Below are 23,421 nucleotides of genomic sequence, written 5' to 3' on the forward strand. Positions count from 1 at the left end.
ATGTCTGGTTTAGGCAGAAATGTCTACCTTTCGGACCTCCCAGAGCAGTAGAAACCGAGGCCACCCAGGTTCTGCTGGGGCTAAAAGGCACTGGATGTGCGCTCGTGTGTGTGTGTGTGTGTGCTCGCTTAAGTTTCATCCAACTGTCCACACAAAACAGCCCAGGCTGTGATCTCAGTGAGGGAAGCCTGCACTCAATTTAAGACAAAAAAGGCACAAATGGATGAAGGAGGAGGGATGGGGGAGACCCACAGTAGAGGATTTGTTTTCTTATTTTTCCAGATTCACGGCCCTGACTCAGACCATAATTACTCCTGCTGTGTACAGAATGTTATTCAGACAGTTGGAGAGGGAGGTGATGATGAAATAGTTACTGTCAAAAGAAAGCTGAATGTTTATGCACTCACATTAGCACCTAATTAAGCAGGCTGCATCAATCAATCAGACGCATTCCGTCTGTGATGAGTTGGAACAAAGTGGAGTGATGGTAAAAGCTGGGTTTGTGTTTGTCATGCCACCTGCGAGCTAAATTAGTGAGAAATCGCAGGTGAGTTGGCGTGTTGATGTTCACAGATTTCAATTTACATCCTAATGCAATCACCGCAAAAAGCGCGCCACCTTTCAGAAACATTTCTGCCGGGGAGAAAACGGCCGTTATCACACAAAAGCATCACAACCGAGAGGCCGGAGTTACCAGAACAAGCTCAGACGCAGTGCATGATAACAACCTGTTGTTTTTTTATTTTTATTCCCTCACCAGTAAAAAGCAGAGAGAGCTTTACTGGAAGAGGGATTACGATGTCCAAAACAGTTAAACACAACAGGATTTATGGGCCTATCAAAGAACAGACGATGTGTGTTGGAGGGGGGACATGCAGCAGGCCCGACCACAACTTTGTGCTGACTGGTGCAAGCCCAATGGGTGAGTCACGACAGGAGGAGGATAGGGGTGGAGGGCGAGTACTCCTGGGGGGGTTATGTGGGAAGAGTGAAGATGGTGAATGAGGGTAGTTATGTGTCTGGTTTTCGAAGGAGGGGAGGAGGTCACACACCGAACAAAAGTAAGCATTATGTCTCTGCAAAGGGACCTGAGAAAACAAGAAGATGACGCTGTTTAGTCCGGCTACAACACCAAACCCCTCCGTCTCTCCTCTGTTTCACACACTCAAAATACACTGCTTATTGCTTTATAGGGAGAGCGCCAGTGTAAAAACCGTATCAACTAAAAAAGTTTTGCTGTCTCACTTTGAGAAAACACACTGTGGTTGTAGCTGTAGCTCAGGCATATTTAAAAGAGGAAGCATCATTCCATGTTTAAACGGGTCACAGGAAACACTGTCTGAATGAATATTTCCGTATCTTTTCAGTTTTTTACACTATTGCATTATGATTTTCTCCCAAAATTTTCAGGTTAGTGTGATGATGTAAAATATTCAGAAAATTTATTTTTAAACATAATCATACCCATAAATAAATTGTACATCTAGAGAAAAAAAAACTCTAGATGTACAATTTAAAAATCAAAATGTTTTTGTCTTCTTCCACCAGAAATCCATTTTACTCCTTTTATATTTGAGCTACGAAGGGTCTCTTTAATTGGTCATGAAAACTGTTTGGTACAAAGTAAATCATTAGAAAATACATCTATGTCCAGCACAAGATTCTGCCACACAATCTTCAAGAATTTCTCCAGTAGAACTTATAGTTTGTGAACATCGAGTCTGTGTTTCCAGTCCGTGTTGTCCAGTTTCCTTCCCTTCCCACTACATCCCCATAAAGGCGGTAATCACCATAGCAACCACTGACGCATCAGGTTCTTCTTTCTCTGTGAAATTTTCAATCGTGGCTGCTCCTATTTGTCCTGAATAATAACAGATATTCAGCATGTTTACGTGACTCTAGAAAAATAAAATGATTGACTTATTTGGACCAAATCTGAAATTATATGAATCCTAAGCTCACAAAGCAAAACTAACACAACCAGATAATGCGGTTGGGGGTAGAATACGTCCCACATGCATTTTGGCAGACTGTCGCTCTGCCCGAGGCCTCAACTGAACAAAAATCAATCTAAATACAACCTAAAGACAACATCTGTGCAGTGAATTCAGCTATACATGCATCTACGATGCGCGATAAACGAATAACTCGATTCTTCTCCTGTGCATGTAAACTTAGACAAGGCGGTTAAACGGCCTGGTTGAACTCTTAGCTCGACTTAAATGCTCATGCAAATTGAGTGTGTCATCTCTGATCAGAGCTCATCAAACAGGTGAACTTAGTGAGAGGATCTGTAGATTTGTAGAAGTTGGATGTCTAACAAGATTAATTCTTGCAGGTCATTAAAATAATAATTTGAAACTTGTTTCACAGGCAAAACAAAAGCTAATGGATATTCAAATGAGATGAACGTGAACTCTTTTTTTAGAAACTGTCTATCAAGTTATGGATCTCGGCTGGCAGTAGCTGCATTGACACCCATCAAGATTTCTTAAGAAATTGAATCTGCTGTACATGTTCTCTCATAATCTCTGTTGTGGGTTTGATGTACAAACACCACATGATGGCTTCACTCCAGCTCTGAGAAATGATTGCACAATAAAAGTTTCTAAGGAAAGTTTTGTGCACATGAGCCATTACACAAACAATTAAACCTGTCCCAGTTTGATTGAAGTAAAGACGTGATCAACACTTCTGTGTGATGACGTGCTTGGCTGGTATAACACAAGCCCACAAAACCCTCTGTGGCAGGAAATGCAAACATCCAGCCCAGGCTCATGTGACGAAAACAGGCCACAGAGGCCGTTATGAAATGACTCAATGCACTCTTAGCCCTGTTTTAAAGATTAGAATCGTTTAGGGGAAGCAGGCGGGGGTCACAACCTTCATGCTGATCTCCAGGAGTAGCAGGAAAGTGTGAATCTGACTATTTCCTCTGTGAAAGAGAGTGAATTCCTGACAGATTTCAGATCTCCACAACAGGTGGGCACAATAATAATTTTCCATTTGATGTGGAAAGTTCTTTTTGTCAGCATACACATTTTACTGAGATCAAGAATATCTGCAGTTCAACTTACTGCTGACAGTATTTCCTTTAAAGCATCTGTTCCCAGAATAGAATAATATCAAATAAATCAAAGACAATAGAAGTCTCTTCTGAAGCCACCCAAAATTGTATATATTTGTCATAATAGATGAAGAACCCCAACTCTGATAAACTAATATTTAATTCACAACAGAACAAGTCTGACATCTTACTATGTCGTTAAAAATATTAGCTCATCTTGAATTTGAGGGCAGCAACACGTCTCATAAAAGTTGGGACAGGTCCTTGTTTACCATTGTGTAGAATCCCCTCTTATTTTAACAACATCTGTAAACATCTGGGAACTGAGGAGACCAGCTGCTGGACCTTTAGAAGAGGAATGTTGTCCCATTCTTATCTGATAGAGGATTTTAGCTGCTCAGCACTCCTTTTTTTCATAACTTGTGTTTCATGATGCTGTTTAATGATGTTTTCAGATGGTGAAAGGTCTGGACTGCAGGCCGGTCAGTCCAGCACCTGGACTCTACCACTACCACTGCTGGAATACATGCAGTGTGTGGTTAAACATGGTCTATATTTACACCTTTCAGCATTGATTGAGCCTTACCAGATGTACAAGTTTCCAGTTCCATAGGCACTAACGCCCCCCTACCATAACATGTTAGCTTCAGTCTGGAGGACGCAGCAACCAAGATTTCCAAAAACAATTTCAATTCTTCCGACCACACAACAATTCTACACTTTGCCTCAGTTCATTTTAAAGGAGCTTTGGTTCAGAGAAGATGGAAGTGTTTCTGGATCCTGTTCACATATGGCTTCTTCTCTGAATGATAGAGCTTTAAACCTGCATCTATGGATGCTACGATGAGCTGTGTTCATAGACAATGATTTCTGGAAGTGTTCCTGAGCCCATGCAATGATTTCCAGGACAGAATCAGGTCTGTTTTTAATGCAGAGCTGCCTGAGGACCTGAAGATCCACAATTTGTTGACACAGTTTTTAATGCAGATTGCTGGACCCCTGCCCATCTTAACTTCTGAGAGACTCTGCCTCTCTGAGGTGTTCTTTTTTTCCAATTACATTACTGACCTGTTGCCAATTAACCAAATTAGTTTCAACATGTTCCTCCGGCTGCTTCTTTCAGTGCCATTTTTCCCAGCATTTTGTTGTCCCTCCCAACTGTTTCGACACATTTCTAATTCCAGATGAGCTCATTTCTTTAATTAAATAGTAAAATGTCTCACTTTCAACTATGAATAAAATACTGGTTTCTGAGATTTGCAAATCACTGCGTTGTGGTGTAGCTGAAAAAAAATCAAATAAATAAAAATGTTTAGATTTCGTGTCTCTAGTTTGTGGCATTTCAAGTTTACTTTACTTAATAAGACATTTAGTTTTGGAATTTAGCCCTTTGAGTTATTTCTTAACCAGGGTGGAGATGAGTGATGACCATCTCTTATTTAATCAGTTCTTGATTAATTCTTAAAAATTAAATAGGTGAATTAGAAAATGTTTTGTTAAAACAAAAATTCATGTTGTAGAATAGCCTTAAATTCCCATATGTTTGAATACTGTCATACGCAAAAGAAAACCAGCATATTCTCAAAACTGAGAAACCATAAGAAGGGAGTGGATAATCAAAATAGCTGCAGCTTGATTTTCTTAGGTGAAAATGATCTCCTGAATGAATAACATTTAACTTTAATATTATCCTGAGCGCTGAAAACATCACATCGAGCTCAGAGAGAATATGACAGCCTGAAATATGTAATGACTGACATATAAAGACGTATGAGTGTTTGTGTCATTCTTACCGTCGTATCCACCGCTGTGACTGCGGTACCTGGAACGTGTGTTGAGGTTGACTCCGGTGCCTTAAGCACCACACAGCCTTGGGGTCCCAAAGTGATGATGACCGCGCCGCAGCCTCGCCTCAGCAGCTCCTGAGCGGCGCGATGTGCTTCATCCACATTATTCACCGGGCAGCCAGTGAGCAGCTCTGCCTGTACGCAGGACACATAAATAAATCAGCGTTTTCGGAGAGCCACTTTAACCAGAAGTTAGGAATTACAGTTAAAAACAGAGAAAAACCCAAACTGGTGTGGGATAAATAAAAACTGCATAATGGAAAGTCCCCAAGGCGAAAACCAGAGTACCACGTCCTGCATGTAACTCAAAGCTGCATCTTCTGCCTTTTTATTTAAAAAATGTTTTGTCACTTTAATGGACACAGTTAAATATATCGCAGCCATTTATGCCCACAGATCTCTAATTTGTAGTCTATTCTTTCCTTTCTGTAGCTAACTGTTTTGTGTTAACAGTTCTGGTATGAGTCAGCTCTTAATTACACACTGATAGCAGTCAGACAGACTCATAAAGCACACTCAGTCTGAGGGCTCTGCAGGATCCGTCAGTGGTCTGCAGGCCACACATTCTCAAAGAGAAGATCCTCTGACTTCATCTGGCTCCAGCATGACTAAACTGTGACAAAGCAGGGCTCAAACAGCTGATGTTTGAGAGTCTTCAAGGCCGCGGCAGTTCTCCTCCGAGTCATGGGAACCCTGACGAAGATTAGCCGCAGTATTGTTTTCTGCACAGCAGGAACCTCTAAGAGCCTCACTGTTACTGTTCTTTACTGTGGCGGAGTTTTTACAGCACGCTGTGTTTTCAGTCAGCAAAACTCTGTGTTAACCTGATTCAATCCTATTTTTAACACGGAGATGCTGCCCATACAAAACATGACATGACTGTGCTGAGCAATGGTCTTGAGCAATAGTTCTACAGGCTAGAGAAATAATTCTAAATCAAATTGACTCCTGATCTCTGCTTTGATCAGTTTTTATCACTACTGTAGCAAAACCATGGCATTCTCTCTATTTCACAAAGCGACAATGATTAATAGTCTGAGCAAACATGCAGTTTACAGAATACTGTGTGAGGTTTTAAACAATTAGCTAAAAACATGCTCTGCACATTAGAAATTATTGTGTCATTTACTATCCATTCGCTGTGGTTTATTTTTGTCTGTTGTGTCTCCACACTTCAACGTAACAGCGCACACACAGTTGGACAGACACACACACCTACACACTTATAACTAATAAAGTACCCTGTTATCTCCATCGTGCACGGAGATTTGGTTTGACTCTATGTTTAAGGATCAAAATCAAAGCTTTAAAGAAAGGATATTATTAAATAAATATTAACAATATATAAATATAACTGCATTTACTCAACTGGCCTTTTATTTGGAAAATAGATCTATTTATTTTCATGTTTACCTGACTAATTTCTAATAAATGTGATATAAAAACTGTGTTTTAATTAAAGAGGAGCAATAATTAAAAAACCAGACTGCATCAGATAAAAATGGTTCATTCCAGCTCCTAAATAGAAAATATTACAGCTTATCAACAAAATCTTTGAGCAGTTGGATTAAATAGTGTATTAGAGATTTATTTTGGTGCCGACTTTCCTCACATTTTTTGACAGGATTAAAATAACTTCACCGTAGTACTTACACTAAGCACCAACAGCATTTAACGCATCCATGACCTAAAACATCTCGCTGCCTTATCACACTCTTAATAAAGCGTGTGATCTGTGCACGACACATCCATTTGGGCGCCGGTGTTCTTCAGGTGGACATCAAAGATGTTTCCCTTCACTGTAAGGCACTTTAGCGTAGCATGTGGGCTGAGGATCAAAGAGCGCCTGCACTTTGTTATCCTGAAAGCTCCCTTTCACCCCTCCCACCCCGCACGTCGAGAGACCACACACAGAAAAACATTCACCTGTGCAGAATGTGTGCCAGCTAGTATAGTATCGCACGGGAGGGTCAAGATGCAGCCCCCCCCCCCCCCTCCTGTGATCTGTGAAAGTGAACAATGACCTGGGGAAGTTAAAAAAAAATAAATCGTGGCGCGTATCAGTGCTTTTAGAGCCTGCAGCCACCCCGCTGCAGTCAGATGCCAAAAGAGAAAAAGAGCCGTTTTGTTAGTCATCAGCTTCACACCAGGGCAGGGAATCAATCTACCTCCCTCTGTGTTCACGTAGAATTACCACTTTGTGTGTGTGTGTGTGTGTGTGTGTGTGTGTGTGTGTGTGTGTGTGTGTGTGTGTGAGTGTGTGTGTGCTTATCACACATGTATAAGAGCAGCAATTTCTTTTTCAACATATGCAGTATAAAATTATTAACAATGTGGGTGTATTTCAAAGAAAGTCCTTGTTTATGCATAAACAGGTGCGCTTGTTACAGTTTGTTTTATAATTGTATATTTCTTTCCTTCTCTGCTTCACACAGATCTGATATTCAACGACTTTATTTAGATGTAAATTCATGTTAAATAAATCGTTCAGTCAACAAGTCCTGAGCCACCCCTCACTTCTTTATATACTGTCGGGAAATGGGTGTAGAAACTTATTGAAACAAGTACAAACATAAATGGAAATACAGTATGTAAGGACAAAACAGAGTTTGTACAGTTATAATAAGTTTGAAAGTCAGTATTTGGTCTGAGCACTTTTATTCTCCAACACAGCCTGAACCCTCTCAGACGAGCTTTCTGTCCTTTCTTTAAGGAGTCTTCAGGAATAGTTCTCCAGGCTTCTTGAAGGACATCCCAAAGCTCTTCTTTGGATGGATGTGGGCTGTCTTTTGTTCCGTTCTCTGTCAGGATGATCCCACACTGCTTCAGTAATGTTGAGGTCCGGGCTCTGGGGAGGATTCATCCTTCCATCAGACCTGTTGCCACTGATTTTCAGCCCACTTCTTGTGTCCTTTGGCACAGCTCAGCCTTTTCTCCCTGTTTCCCTTCCTTAAGAACGGCTTCTTGACACTCAAATGTTTTAAGGACACACTGCACACCATGCTGAGATATGCCAAGTTTTAATCTAATAGCCCTTTGGGAATCACCATACTACTTGATGGCATTTGTCATAGCTTCAACTAAAGACATGGAAATTCACGTCATTGTGACAGGCTGCTGGTAACAAAGTGCCGAAAAACTCTATTTAAAATTGTTATGCATAGAGAAAACACTGGTTCATTCCTTGAGTCAGGTGCTTGAATGATTTATAGATCAGTGTTTAACAAGGACTGGACTGAGTATGTGTAGAAAGAAAAACTTTGAAAGACCTTGAGAAAGTCTGGAGAACAATTGCTCAAGAGCATTCAAAAGATGACAAGAAAGTCTGGCTGCCTGGAAGCTAAAAACAAATACATGATGGATGGCTCGAGACCTCTGCACAGTACCGGGAAGAAACATATGAGTGCACTGCAGCCCTGATATTTCCCAGACATCTTCTGGAGGGGCTGTATGTCAGAATCCAGCATTTTCTCTGGAATTCTTATGAAGATTATTCAACCGTCCCTGTTAATAACCGCAGAACATGGCCGAGCGATGTGTGAATAGAGTTGCAGCTTCCTTCTTTCTCTGCTGACCTGCATGTTGCTTTATCTGAGGTGGAAACATTAAAGTAAATGTGGAGTTATTATCAACTCAGAAACAGTCATCAGGGAGCCCCATCCATCTCTTCCACCTCCTCTGTGTACACAGAGTCGGCACTCTGAAGTATTTCTGGTTGTCTCACATCTCACGCTGTGAAGTGCACATGTGAAAGAGCAACTGCAGAGGAAATCCACACTTAATTTTCCGCACATTTTCCAGACATTCTCTGGTGTTCACGTGTGAAAAAGGTTTAAGCCAGTGCTGGCTGATACTGCCAAAATAAATGCTGACTCTGGTGACTTAATTTTAAAAAACACAGCTTTTCTGTGTGAAGGGGCACACAGCGTAAAAATGTAAACATAAGGTGAACTACATGCTGCTCTCACCTGTGGTGCAGGCATATTCCCTGCTTACAACAGAAGTGATACTAAGCATATGTTATGTGCTGTGTAACACTGCATGGTCGGAGCTCTGTTAGTATAGTTTTTTTAACTTTAAAATGATTTAAAAAAGGTAAAAATTTCAAAACAAAACAGAACAACTCATGCTTAAATCTGTTGAATAAACTTAAACTTTAAACTTATCAGTTAAAATGAGTTGATTTGATGAATCTGGTTTTGTTTTTAATAGTATAACCTTGACAATAAGATATTTTTCTACTTTTGTAAGACACTCCTGCTGATTTTTGTGGATGATTACCTCCACTTCTTTTGGCTTTTTCCACACCATTAAATGCAAAAATACTTTGTCTTTAACTTTAAACACACATCAGACGCTGTGAGTTCAGCAGATATTTACTGTTTCACCTCAACTTGAGTAAAGTGTCAGCAGAGTACTAATTCCTGTCCCTGGGTGGTATATTCTGTGCACTTTCAACCCCTGCATACGGCACAATAAATACCATGACAGCACTTCCATGACCTGACACCCGTGAAAAAGCAGAGAAGACGTGTAGCGCTTTCGTCAACTCTCCCTTTCATGTTCCCACACCTGGCGACGCCACCTCGGCATCCTGCATCACCACATCAAAAAAAGACTGCCTTGCAAACTCTCATCCACTTTATCCCCGAGGGGGTGACTGACTCAGCCAAAGAGCACATCTGCCATGTTGTTTTTACTACTATTCCCATCTATCCCTGCCCCCTGCCACTCATCCGTCATCATCTGACAGTCAACTCACTGGGTGCCTTGACACGGTTTTTACTGTAAAAGGGAGGAGACATATTTGTTGCCTTCTTCACAGCAGAGAGTTCACATGGATGGATGAGCGCTGCAGTGGGGTAACTGATGTGCCGGCAGGGTTCATGACCCAGGATGTGCAGATGGATCTGTGAAAAACTGTGAAGGTGTGGGAGCTCATAACATCTCAAACTTCCCATCGTTTCCTTCTAATGGTGCTGAGTGAACATTAACTTTGCGCTATTGGCTTTTCAAAGCACAATAACGCAAGAGTAAAAGTGGAATGAATGTAGTGTTTAAGCTGAAAAGCATATTACAGCCCATAGTCCAAGTCCAAACGCACAAATCACTAACTGACTGTGTTTGTGAGGTTACAGGTTATTAAATAAATCTTGTTCAAACTACTTTATTCTGTGCAGCAAATGTTCTGAAATTTGATTTAATCTTCTGAAATTATGAAGCTGCAAATCCACTTTGTGTAGTTTCCCCCATATTTTTGTCTGTTTCTAAAACATTATGAAAAAATAGAAATAAGAGAAAAACCGAAGGCGGTTGCAGAGAAATACACCACTGCACACTTCCAGCTGGTCATAAGATATAATTAGCAGGGACTACTTTTAGCTTGCTGTATCTTCTCAAATAGAGGATGAGGTCTAAAACTAGTAGCAAACTACGTATCGAATCCACTCAAGTAAAAACTTTATATCAGTACTTAGCCAACACAGGTATATGAATGATGACAAGCTGTGTAATTACACAAATCAAAATGTTTAAGACATTTTCTTTCAAAACTGACTATACAAAGGTAAAACCTGTAATATAAAAAAAATCGTTGTTTTAATGTAACCAATAAAGTCACAAACTCACGGATTCGCTTGTTATTCCCTTTATTGTTTGTCTTTTCTATACCTCCAACCCTTCTGTTTAAAGTCTGATTTCACTGCTTTCATTGCTATTTTCATTGCTTTCATGAGCAACTTAATTGAATTACTTCCTTTTTTTTTGATCCTTGGCTGTTTTGTGTTCATTTTGCTCTTGCTCTGTAAAGCACTTTGAGTTATACTTGTGTTTGAAACGTGCTATATAAATAAAGTTGAGTTGAACTGAGTTAACCAGCCATCGATGCTACATAGTGCTATCTGTAAAACACAACCTTTTTCCACCTTTCATACCTCTGCCTATTTTAGGGTCTTTTAATTGCTCTGTAAACCGCATGCAGTTTCTTCGACCGTTGTTTGTGTTCAGCTCGTTTAGTTTTCTCATGTGTGGAAGTCTGAGAAACACAAAGTTATTGTGTGAGGACAGATTTATGCTGCTGTGATGAATAGTGGGGACTCTTAAGTGTGTATGTGTTGGTGCTTGTGTGAATCATCACCTCAGACTCATTACAGCAGAACACATCAGACACTCTGTAGAAATTGTAATCCAAGTCAGGGACGGCTGGTGCTGGGTTGAATATTGTCTTGACTGCAACAAGAAAACAACAGCGTCAAACATCACAAGCTACAGATAACAGGATAACATGCAGTCATTAACAGGGCCTGAAAAATGGAATTGTTCCCACTGGTGCACCAAGTTACAGCTGTCAGCTTCTCTTTGAAAGGACGCAAATCTGAACAATGTCCCTCAGTGACACATTTTACAATTCTTTGAACAATCTTTTTTTTCATTTCTGAGCCACACTGCTAAGATCTGGCGACACCTAAATTGTACGTCATACGGGAACAAAGGCGAGCGGGCTATCACTGGGGGTTTGCTCTGGCAAGCAAAGCTCAAGTGGATAAGCTTCTATAAAAAAAAAAAAAAGACACCTTTTCAACAATCAAATTAGCATTCTGAGAGGAAAAAAAAAATGATGAAAAGATCTCACATCCTGCTGCTTTCTGCAGGGTTTACAATTCCAGGTTTGCATGAGGAGTGAGGGTTCAACATGAGGTGTACATATAACCGTATATATGTGTGTCAGTGTGTGGGTGTGATGAGTTGTGACCCTCTCTGTGCATTAAGGAGCGCGAGAGCGAGAGTGTGTGTCAGAAGTAATCCTCTGTATGTGTTGCAAATCACTGTCTGATGCATATTCATGAGCAGCGAGCATTAATGCATCTAATACCGTGATTTCTGTGTATGTGTGAGGATAAGCCCAGCTTGACGAGGCGATTAATTCTGATATCTCTGTGTACAAAATAAAGCCTTGTGAGAGTGTGAGCGTCTGAGGGAAATGTACGTATCAGTGCCGGTGACATCAAAGTCTGTTGTGCAGAATTGTGTTTCTTGTTGCCGTGTGTGTGTGTGTGTGTGTGTGTGTCTTTGCGTGGGCACATAAGAGAGCAGCTGCGTGGGTTTGCGCAGGGCTTTGGCCACCTGGCGCTTTGAGGTGGATGTTGGCCTGCTCGCGAGTAAAAGTGGAAATGATGTCTGTTTTTCAGCACACACGCAGAACTTGTGCTGCATTTATGTATTCCCACGAGCGAGGGACATTGGGCAGGGAGGTGACACCGGGCTCTTTCCGACTCTCTCTCGTTGTTGACTGAATTGCGCCACAGTTTCCATTACTTCATTTTCCAAGACAAGCGTGAGATCTCTGAAATGTGTCAGCCTTCTCATAGCCAGCTGTCTTGCAGAAGATGCTTTTCTTGATAAGAATTAAAGATCCAGTACATGCTCTGTTTAGTTTGCCAAATTTGATAATGAAATTTGTGTCTAGATTCACCAGTCAACTGCATTATATTCTTATGTTCATAAAATCCAAGTTCAACCTATTATGTCACAATAAAAGGATGTTAGCCAGCTTACAGCTCCTGGTTACTTAAAAGTCATGTCAATTTTTCAGCTGTTGAGACTGTGGTGGCCATGTATGGATCGCTTGTTTTCTTTGGGGTGAATTAAAGGAAACTTCGAACACTTCTTCAACATCAGTTCTTCTATTGGACTTTTATGAAATTCAGCACCATGCAGTGCTTAGATGAAAGGTAAAAGAAGGCACCTGACACTCCCGGTCTGAGAGTAATAAAGAAAGTGTACGGTGCATCAGATTTGAATGGGTTTAAGAGACAAACAGTGCTGTGCAAATACACTGCAGCATTAATCAGTGCAGCTGCCAGTGCTGAGATTCAAATATAAAATGTTCTAAATCCTAGTTTTTGATGCCAAACTCATTCCTCTTCAGCGTGGAGGGTTCTTCCAGTTTTCAGAGACAGATAGCTGCTCTCGGCTCGAAGTCCTCCCATTGATACGTCCTCATCGATCATTTGTTCATACACTTTAGTTGAGTTTACTCAATAACATTAATTGGTTAGGGATAGAAAACTGTCACGTTTAGGGCTGAAATCTATACTTGTTACAATTTCACCGTCATGTTAGCAGACACCATTTCCTCGTTTGATTTGTTGATACATCAACACCACAGTTAGTACTTTTTACTTCTTTAAAAGCTCTTGTGTGATTTCGGAAAGATGTTTCAGATGATATTCATGGTGGAATATTCCCCTTTTCCCCTTAGAGAGTGGGAGTCATCTTCACTTTCTTATTTCACAAGAATTCATGGTTCAATCTGTAAATGTCCTCTATGTGGCATCTTTTGCTCTCACCGGTAGTCCTGGCGAGCTACGCCTCAGACATACTGGACCCTGTCTGAACAAAACTATTTATCTTTGTCTCATTTGGTTGGAGAATGTGTTATAAACATCAACCGGCTTTCTTGTATTGTTCAATGTTTATTCAAAGTTTATTTTTGCATCTGTGCGCCAAAGAGCACCATTTCTTTCTTGGTTGCCATTTATAGAAGTTGAGATTGTGCAGAGTCCTTCATACGGTCTGATGTCACAGAAACTCCACAGATAACACCTGTACCAAGTCTGGAACACTTGCCCATCTGCTTTTCACAGCTATTATGTGGCATTATCTGAGGAGGATGGCCACTGCAGCTCTGATTAGAAGTGCCATGGTTCCTTCAATAGCTCCTGATTACTTCTGAGATTTAGTTAGTCATCTATTTTCCTGGATCCTGTTCCAGCTTTGTGATAATCCACTGTTCCTCTGGTAATTATTTTCCATGTCGAAGCATGATGCAGGCACAGTTCATAGACAAAATGCTGAGAAAGTCCTACTCTCCATGGGTCAAACTGACCTTTTTATGCAATCATGCTGCTGCAGACAAATTCAGTTTTACTTTAATAATTGCGGCTTTTCTAACTTCTTTTTGATGGTTTATAAAGAGAAAATACTTGAAGTAATGGAATTGCGCAATAATAATCATGTTATTATTTGTAGCCATGGACAGACCAGCTGATGTCAAATACAAAGGTCAGTTGCTCATTACATTTCCATGTAATGAGCAAGTAGAAGACAGCTGAGGATGGAATCTCACCAATATTCTCACAGGAGTAGCTTGAGTGAAATCCCTGATACACTAATGCATGAAGGACTCTGCCTCACTGATGATTCGAGCAGCTCCTCCGCGCGTCTTACAAACCGTCGCGTCTGCCTCAGGTTGCTTTGTTTTGCTCTCCAGGTGTTGGTGAAACCGCCCAAACCAGCGCTGACACATCCACTCACAGCTGCTTGGGACAGATGTGGCAATTCTGGGATGTGTGGATACTGAGTCACGTCTGGCAGCGGAGCACGTGTGCGTTTGTGTGTCATGACTCTGGGCTTTTATGCTCCGAGGTTCAAAGTCTGGTCGCACATGAGCTGGAGGTGCACAAAAATACAGCTGTTTGCTGATGTGGTTGCTTTTGGAGGAAAGGTGGATGGGAAACACGGCCAGAGTGAAAACATTAAGACACACACATGCACACACACACACACACACACACACACACACACACACACACACACACACACACACACACACACACACACACAAAAGAAATGAGTCATCAGTGAGTATGTGAAAGGGCTTTAAGAGGCTCTAATTGCATCTGGTGAGAAATATAATAGCAGCTTCTTGCTTAGACAAGGAAGAGGAGGAGGAAGAAGGGATGAAAGCGGAAAGGGATAGAAAGAGTGAAACTGCACATCTCCTTCCATTTCCACAGTTCTCACAGCTATTTCAATTCCATTAACTTCTCAATATTAAATGTTAAATGGCAATAAATAATGCATACAAAAGTTTTTCCCTCACATAACTGCATACGCGAGGGGTAAACTTTTCTGCATAGGTTATCAAGGCTTTCTAAGATCTGGCATCCACAGTATGTGTTTCTCGATGGTGACATTTGCGTAATTTGAGTGTCGCTTCACCCCCGCGTCATTAAATCTCTGTCGACAAATCCATTAACACCCAGTCCCTCGAGAGAGCTCCATTTACGCAATGCTCTGGTGTGGCAACGTGGAGGTGGCATCTTTGCCAAACGTCCCCGCTCGCCTTGCATCTCTTCTGGTGCCTCATGCCGAGCTGAATGCCGCGGTACGGTTGACACGGTGAGGAGGGGGGCTGGAAGAAGGAGGGAGGCGCTCAGAGAGGCCATCTGGGTATCCCATCTGCAACACGGTTATGGCTGCGACTCCATCGTTCTGGCAGCCTGCAGCGGGCGATTATGGACGACAGGCCCCGATGACAGAGGCGAGAGGCTCCCCAGACGTCTCGGATGACGTGGAGGGCTGCTAATAATAGGACGATTAGCTCAGTAACTTGGTTATGAAACTAAGGTGGAGGCAGAGATGGGACCGAGCGAGGGTGGTGGTCCAAAATGAGCCCTTCTTGGTGCATGAATCCTTGTTTTTGGAAAATACTTGTGAGAATATGACTATGGTCCACTTCTTGAGCCTCGCTTGATTAGGTCATACAAGTCAGTGGCATGTGGGGGCTTCACAAAACCACCTTTAAAGTAATACTATGTATATCCTGCTGTGTGGCAACTACCCGATACGCTGAGGTCAGTTGGTTTAAAATCCTCATGATGATAACAGTATCCTTGAAACCGATGTTTGTATGAGGGCCTGCCTGACCGCATGTGAGGTAAAGGTGCGCTGTCCTGTTCAGAGAGCCACTCTTTCACAGTGAGTGCTGCAAACGTGCAGAAAGTGAACGTCAGCATCCACAGATCTGATATTGTAAAGATGTAGAGTTTTTGCCTTTTGTTTTGCTTTATCTGCCCTGTAAATGGATAGATGTATAGATGGATGTTGTCAGTGGGTGTCAAAAGTAAAGCCAGTGTGCATGTGTCTTGTAAAATAGCACTAATGGCTGATTCCACAATGTCTCAGACTCCCACAGAGGGTATGCACCTATGTCACTGATCTATTTAAACACAGTGGGCTTGAATTGAAGCCTCCTTATTGGCAATACATACAACATGGCTGCCGCTACTAGAGGTAGGATTGGGAGTATTATCATCTTAAATCAAAGAGTGTTGGTCTTGACTGAGATCTTTGCGATCTGCCAAAGAATCTGTGGACCACAGGCCAAAACATCTGTCCAGAAATCGGGGTTTCAAATGTTTATGCGTGTCTTTTTCTAGAGCATCAAATCTCACAAACGTCTGGGTTCCTGGTCGTACTTCAAAGAGAGAGTAAGGTCAACATCCTGGTCATATACAGACAGCTTTGCACTAACATCTTTTATTCTATTCATATTTTTATAACGAAACCTGTGAGCATGGATGAAACTATAGTGTTAGAAACCACCGGATTCCAGAATCCAGCCCATGTTACATCTGAGCAGAGTAAAAAAGATTTATGGGCACAATTTTTACCGCGTTATCATGGTCTCTAATAAGATTTTTCTAGTTATCCTCTCAACATCTAACAATGGGAAAACATTTGATTTAACTGCCCATCAAAACTTATATTAAAATGACATTGAACATATTTGGTTTCCTTTACAGAACAGAGCTGCTGTTGTATTTTGTGTCGTCTCATCTGGCTAACATCTAACCCTCATCCACAACACAGTCCAATATGAGCAAAAATGTTGACGCAGTTACATGGACTGTAAATGGGCGATTCTAAATAGCTCATCATGTCTTTGGTTTGTTATAATATTGCACAATAATGATTTTTACTCAGAAATTGAATACACCGGATACGGATGAGCGTTAAGTGTTTACTGCAAATCTACGTTTCTGAGCCTGGATTCCAGTCGTCTTTGTGAACGGCAGAAATTAATTTGGCTCCCTTCTGTTTACTTTTCAGAATTTTGTAAAAATAAAAATACGACTTCTTTCTGAATCTGTAGGTACCGTTGATGGCACGATAGCTTTTCACCATATTTCTGGGAGTTTTCTGTGTTTTCCAGCCAGCCAAACATTCTGTGACGTTTGAGCCAGCTGTCTTTTTGCCACTTGGTTGCTAAAAGTGGACGTAACCAGAGTGCAGTCACATGTCTGATTACATAATCTGCATTCCCTTTTAGACTCATATTTAGAGTCCGGCAATAAACTAAATGCCATCCATCCATCCATCCATTATCTTCCGCTGGTCCGGGGATCGGGTCGCGGGGGCAGCAGCTTAAGCAAAGAGACCCAGACGTCCCTGTCCCCGGCCACTTCCTCCAGCTCTTCTTGGGGGACCCCGAGGCGTTCCCAGGCCAGCCGAGAAACATAGTCTCTCCAACGTGTCCTGGGTCTTCCCCGGGGCCTCCTCCCAGTGGGACGGGCCCGGAACACCTCACCGGGGAGGCGTCCAGGAGGCATTCTCACCAGATGCCCGAGCCACCTCATCTGACTCCTCTCGATGCGGAGGAGCAGCGGTTCTAATCCGAGCCTCCCGGATGACCGAGCTTCTCACCCTATTTCTAAGGGAGAGCCCAGACAACCTGCGGAGGAAACTCATTTCGGCCGCTTGTATTCGCGATCTCGTTCTTTCGGTCACTACCCACAGCTCGTGACCATAGGTGAGGGTAGGAACATAGATTGACCGGTAAATCGAGAGCTTCGCCTTCTGGCTCAGCTCCTTCTTCACCAGGACGGGCCGGTGCAGAGCCCGCATCACTGCAGACGCCGCACCGATCCGTCTGTCAATCTCCTGTTCCATTCGTCCCTCACTCGTGAACAAGACCCCGAGATACTTGAACTCCTCCACTTGGGGAAGGATCTCATTCCCGACCCGGAGAGAGCATTCCACCCTTTTCCGGCCGAAGACCATGGTCTCAGACTTGGAGGTGCTGATGGTCATCCCAGCCGCTTCACACTCGGCTGCGAACCGCTCCAGTGAGAGCTGGAGGTCACGGCCTGACGACGCCAACAGAACCAAATCGTCCGCAAAATGCAGAGACCCGATTCTGAGGTCGCCAAACCGGACCCCCTCAACGCCCTGGCTGCGCCTAGAAATTCTGTCCATAAAAATTATGAACAGAATCGGTGACAAAGGGCAGCCCTGACGGAGTCCAACCCTCACAGGAAACATGTCCGACTTACTGCCGGCAATGCGGACCAAACTCTGACACCGGTCATACAGAGACCGGACAGCCCATATCAAGGAGTCCGGCACTCCATACTCCCGGAGCACCCCCCACAAGAGTCCCCGAGGGACACGGTCGAACGCCTTCTCCAAGTCCACAAAACACATGTAGACCGGTTGGGTGAACTCCCATGCTCCCTCCAGGATCCTGCGGAGGGTATAGAGCTGGTCCACTGTTCCACGGCCAGGACGAAAACCACACTGCACCTCCTGAATCTGATATTCGACTTCCCCCTTGAGCTGTCACCTTACCGTGGTGGGGGGGTTAGTGTGCCCCAATGAGTCTGGGAGCTATGTTGTCTGGGGCTTTAAGCCCCTGGTAGGGTCACCCATGGCAAACAGATCTTAGATGAGGGACCAGACAAAGAACAGCTCACAAAAACCCCTATGATGATCAAAGAAAATGGACACCGTGTTCCCTTGCCCGGACGTGGGTCACCGGGGCCTCCCCCTGGAGCCAGGCCCAGGGGTGGGGCCCGCCGGCGAGCGCCTGGTGGCCGAGTCTGTGCCCGTGGGGCTCGGTCGGGCACAGCCCGAAGGAACGACACGGGTCCCCCTTCCGACAGGCTCACCACCTGTGGGAGGGGCCATGGGGGTCGGGTGCAGTGTGAGCTGGGCGGCAGCCGAAGGCAGGGACCTTGGCGGTCTGATCCTCGGCTACTGAAGCTGGCTCTTGGGACGTGGAACGTCACCTCTCTGCTGGGGAAGGAGCCTGAGCTGATGCGCGAGGCTGAGCGGTTCCGGCTAGATATAGTCGGACTCACCTCGACGCATGGCTTGGGCTCCGGAACCAGCCTCCTCGAGAGGGGTTGGACTCTCTTCCACTCTGGAGTTGCCCGCGGTGAGAGGCGTAGAGCAGGTGTGGGCATACTTATCGCCCCCTGGCTGTGCGCCTGTACATTGGGGTTCACCCCGGTAGACGAGAGGGTAGCCTCCCTCCGCCTTAGGGTGGGGGGATGGGTCCTGACTGTTGTTTGTGCTTATGCACCGAACGGCAGTTCAGAGTACCCACCCTTTTTGGAGTCCCTGGAGGAGGCACTGGAGAGTGCTCCTCCGGGAGACTCCCTCGTCCTGCTGGGGGACTTCAATGCTCACGTGGGCAATGACAGTGAGACCTGGAGGGGCGTGATTGGGAGGAACGGCCCCCCCGATCTGAATCAGAGTGGTGTTTTGTTGTTGGACTTCTGTGCTCGTCACGGACTGTCCATAACGAACACCATGTTCAGGCATTAGGGTGTCCATATGTGCACTTGGCACCAGGACACCCTAGGCCGCAGCTCGATGATCGACTTTGTAGTCGTATCGTCGGACTTGCGGCCATATGTCCTGGACACTCGGGTGAAGAGAGGGGCGGAGCTGTCAACTGATCACCACCTGGTGGTGAGTTGGCTCCGCTGGTGGGGGAGGAAGCCGGTCAGACCTGGCAGGCCCAAACGTATTGTGAGGGTCTGTTGGGAACGGCTGGCGGAATCCCCTGTAAGGAGGAGTTTCAACTCCCACCTCCGGCAGAGCTTCAACCATGTCCCGGGGGAGGTGGGGGACATTGAGCCCGAATGGGCCATGTTCCGTGCCTCCATTGTTGAGGCGGCCGACCGGAGCTGTGGCCGTAAGGTGATCGGTGCCTGTCGTGGCGGCAATCCCCGAACCCGCTGGTGGACCCCAGTGGTGAGGGAGGCCGTCAAGCTGAAGAAAGAGTCCTATCGGGCCTTTTTGGCCAGTGGGACTCTGGAAGCAGCTGATGGGTACCGACAGGCCAAGCGGAACGCAGCCTCGGCGGTTGCTGAGGCAAAAACTCGGGCTTGGGAGGAGTTCGGGGAGGCCATGGAGAACGACTTCCGGACGGCCTCGAGGAGATTCTGGTCCACCATCCGGCGGCTCAGAGGGGGGAAGCGATGCACCGTCAACACCGTGTATGGTGAGGGCGGGGCTCTGCTGACTTAGACTAGGGACGTCGTGAGTCGGTGGGGGGAATACTTCGAGGGCCTCCTCAATCCTACCGACACGCCTTCCGATGAGGAAGCAGAGTTGGGGAGCTCGGACGTGGGGCCTCCCATTTCTGGGGCTGAGGTTGCCGAGGTGGTCAAAAAACTCCTCGGTGGCAAGGCCCCGGGGGTGGATGAGGTCCGTCCTGAGTTCCTCAAAGCTCTGGATGTTGTAGGGCTGTCTTGGTTGACACGCCTCTGCAGCATCGCGTGGACATCGGGGGCAGTGCCTCTGGACTGGCAGATCGGGGTGGTGGTCCCCCTCTTTAAAAAGGGGGACCGGAGGGTGTGTTCCAACTATAGGGGGATCACACTCCTCAGCCTCCCTGGTAAGGTCTTTTCGGGGGTACTGGAGAGGAGGATCCGCCGGATAGTCGAATCGAATAAACTAAATGGTTCCACTGATTTTGGGCATTCTCCCATCTTCTTCAGTTTAATGTATGAAACATGTCTGCGACAGAAAAAACGTTCCAGGTGTGAGATTGACTTACCTTCATGTTTGCACCGTGGAGTCCCGCTTTACCGTTCCTCTTAGCTTTATGTTGATTCCATCGCTGTGCTTTAAGCTAGCTAGGGACTGGAGCCGGTGTCACGCTGGAACCCACATTTTATTTTTTTGACGGCCCACTGCTGCCTCGGCTATGTTAAGACAGAGGTGTATGTTGGGTCTCGTGGGACCCAAAGGAACCCATCCCAGTTCAGTCCTCTGCTCCAGTTGAACAAACGCCAACATGTCTCATGTCAATAAATTGTTCCCACAACTCATTATAGTGTCATTACCAAGAGTTTCTCAGTCTGTTGGTGGATATTTGGTACACAATCCCAAATTGAAATAGACATTAGGTTTTAAAATACATACTTTTGTCCAGGGAGTTTTCAAGGATCACTCTCCAGCTCCACCCTCTTGTTCAAATATGGTCACTTCTGTGTCCAAAAAAGGTCCATGCAACAGTCTACGTATCTGACAAATGCAGCTTTTGTCTGTATTTCAGACATTCTTTCTTTGCAGATCTAATGAATACGTACACTTGTGTAAAACCTCCACTCAGCCATGTATGGTCCTGCGGCCAGAGGAGGAGGATTGCCTGTGTTGTGAATGAGGATTAACACCGAAGCGCTGCATACACTCAAAACTGTGAGGCTTTGAAACATACTGAGAACACAGATGGCCAGCAGAGAACTGGATTATACTGCTCGAGTGGTTTTATAACTTCTTTTGGACCTTTTTGGTACTTTTTTTTGGCATAAGTGTCCTTAACTGTCCAACCATGAATCCATAACCTTTGTTTTATACCAACACTTTTCCATTCAACATGTGAACAATGTTGTAAAATGGTGTAGAAAAATGACTACACTGAAAATAAAACCAAAAACAGCAACAAACGATGAGAATCTACCTGACTGAGCCTTTAAAGACCAAATTAAGAGATTTTATTTAGGAAATTCAAATGTAGCCACTGGCTCTGCATCATAAAACAGTGGCTTTATGATTCTTTTTAAACTTATTATCAGTGTAACTAAAAATTCACACATATTGGACACAGAGTGCATGGACACTGGCTGACCTTTGTTGTCGCGAGCCATTTGCAGAGCCTGGAGGGACGTCTGTGCGTTTATCTCCAGCTGACACACCAATACTTTTGTTTTTCTGATGGCAGGAAGTACTTCTTGTAGCTCGTCTTTGCCCAGCAGCATGTTGGCACCGGCCACAATCACGATGGCATTTTCACCTGCCCGTGAGCATCAAAAGAAATCTTTCAGCACACAAAAGCAGCTTTATGACAAGTGTGAAACTCAACTGTAACTTTCACCACCATAAATGTGTGATAAGCGGTGTGAGAGGCGGTGGTGTCTCATATCATGGTGCATTTCAGATTAAATCAGTTTTCCTCATGCTACCCAAAGCTTTTTAAAAACTCTTCTTACAAAAGTTGTTGTTTCAGGCGATATGAGATGTTTGCATTGCATGTTTTACAGTAAACACTCAGGTTTTAGGAAACAGTTGTCAAACAATGCTCTGGTTTAGGAGAACGTTTTCTCAGGCATCTTTGATCCAAATGGGTTAAACAGCTTAACGATCTTTTAGTTTATAATTTCTTTTTAAAGATACATTTTCAGCTCAAACCTTTTTTTTTTTTGGAGTGAGTTTTGAACTCACAAACTGGGGTTGATGTGTGTCCCCTTTATGAGTTCAGAAAAAAACACTCTGACCTGCTCTTACTTGCACATTCTGTTGTATTTACTTTGTTATAAAAGTATCATAAGCTGATTTGGATAAAAAGTGTCAGCTAAATGACTGAAAGTAAATGCTGACAGAACTAACTCCAGCTCCATTTAATATTAAATGGCAGAAAAGAAGTTTCAGATTCAAGACTTGGACCCATCCTGTGGATTTTCTGCATGGTTTGGTGAATGTGTATCTGAATATGATTACAGTCTCTTGAAGAGTGGTTACTCAAAGGTAGTATTGTGTGCGTGTGTGTAGTAAAAAAGAGTGTGCTGATAGCCCACCAGTACTCTTGGCGGTGCATGCATGAAATCATTTCCACCACTCAAAGAGCTTTTTGGATCTCAGCAGGGCAACATAGGTTAGTGGCACAAGCATTTACCTGCATCGTTGACAGTGATGGAAGCAGCTCCTGTGGCTGCCTCAGAGGTTTGCCTGACAAAGCCTGAGACAGAGAGGAAAAGAGGTATTTGGACGTTTTGGAAGCATCTATTATTTATTTTTTTCTGCTCAAATATGTAATTCTAACCTCTCAAATCATTCATCACACACCTGTAGAAGTCCTTCTAATTCCCTCCAGTGCATTTGGTTTACAAATGGATGTAAAATCACTTGGCAAAACGTTTGAAAAACCGCTTTTCAACAAATGGTTTCACAACAATTGGCCATAAAAACAGACTTGCAAACTTTCCAGTGTATCCAAAAACCTCAAGTAACTAACACAGGCTATAAAAAGCATTGCCCTGATTGTGACCTTTTTTCCATGCACTATGTGAATGTTAAGAAGAAAACAAGCAAAACAAACATCCTACCTGTGTGCACATCATTGTCCTTGAAGTTCTGGATGTAATTGTCTCCAAAGAAGTCTTTACCAACCTAGAAAACATTGAAGGCAAAACGATTCCAACAAAGAGAGTGTCAAGCGGGGTCAGACTTGGTTAGCGGCAACTTTTGAAAAGTGGTATACTCAAATCTCAGTTGGGTTGGATTTTCGTGGGCCCTGCCAGCATACTGGCATGGTGCCGCCGCCGAAAATGTGCAAAAACGAACACACATAGCCAACAGATGCACACACGCGCAAACACACGACCAGCTGCGCCAAGCCTTGAAGACACGATAACCCCGCCTTCACGCCTC

At 44.0% G+C, this 23,421-nt stretch overlaps 1 protein-coding gene across 1 annotated transcript in view; it reads right to left on the reverse strand.

Annotated features, from left to right (window-relative positions):
* rbks (ribokinase) overlaps window positions 1-23,421 on the reverse strand; it is a 48,092-nt gene that overhangs the window by 7,661 nt on the left and 17,010 nt on the right. Inside the window, exons 4-8 of the mRNA XM_075448100.1 lie at window positions 23,097-23,160; window positions 22,667-22,729; window positions 21,623-21,787; window positions 11,051-11,142; window positions 4,861-5,049 (exon numbers count right to left, since the gene is read on the reverse strand). Of these exons, the coding sequence (XP_075304215.1) occupies window positions 4,861-5,049; window positions 11,051-11,142; window positions 21,623-21,787; window positions 22,667-22,729; window positions 23,097-23,160 (573 nt within the window). The remainder of the gene's footprint in view (window positions 1-4,860; window positions 5,050-11,050; window positions 11,143-21,622; window positions 21,788-22,666; window positions 22,730-23,096; window positions 23,161-23,421) is intronic.

This window comes from Odontesthes bonariensis, chromosome 17, assembly GCF_027942865.1.
Source record: "Odontesthes bonariensis isolate fOdoBon6 chromosome 17, fOdoBon6.hap1, whole genome shotgun sequence".
Taxonomy (NCBI): Eukaryota; Metazoa; Chordata; class Actinopteri; order Atheriniformes; family Atherinopsidae; genus Odontesthes; species Odontesthes bonariensis.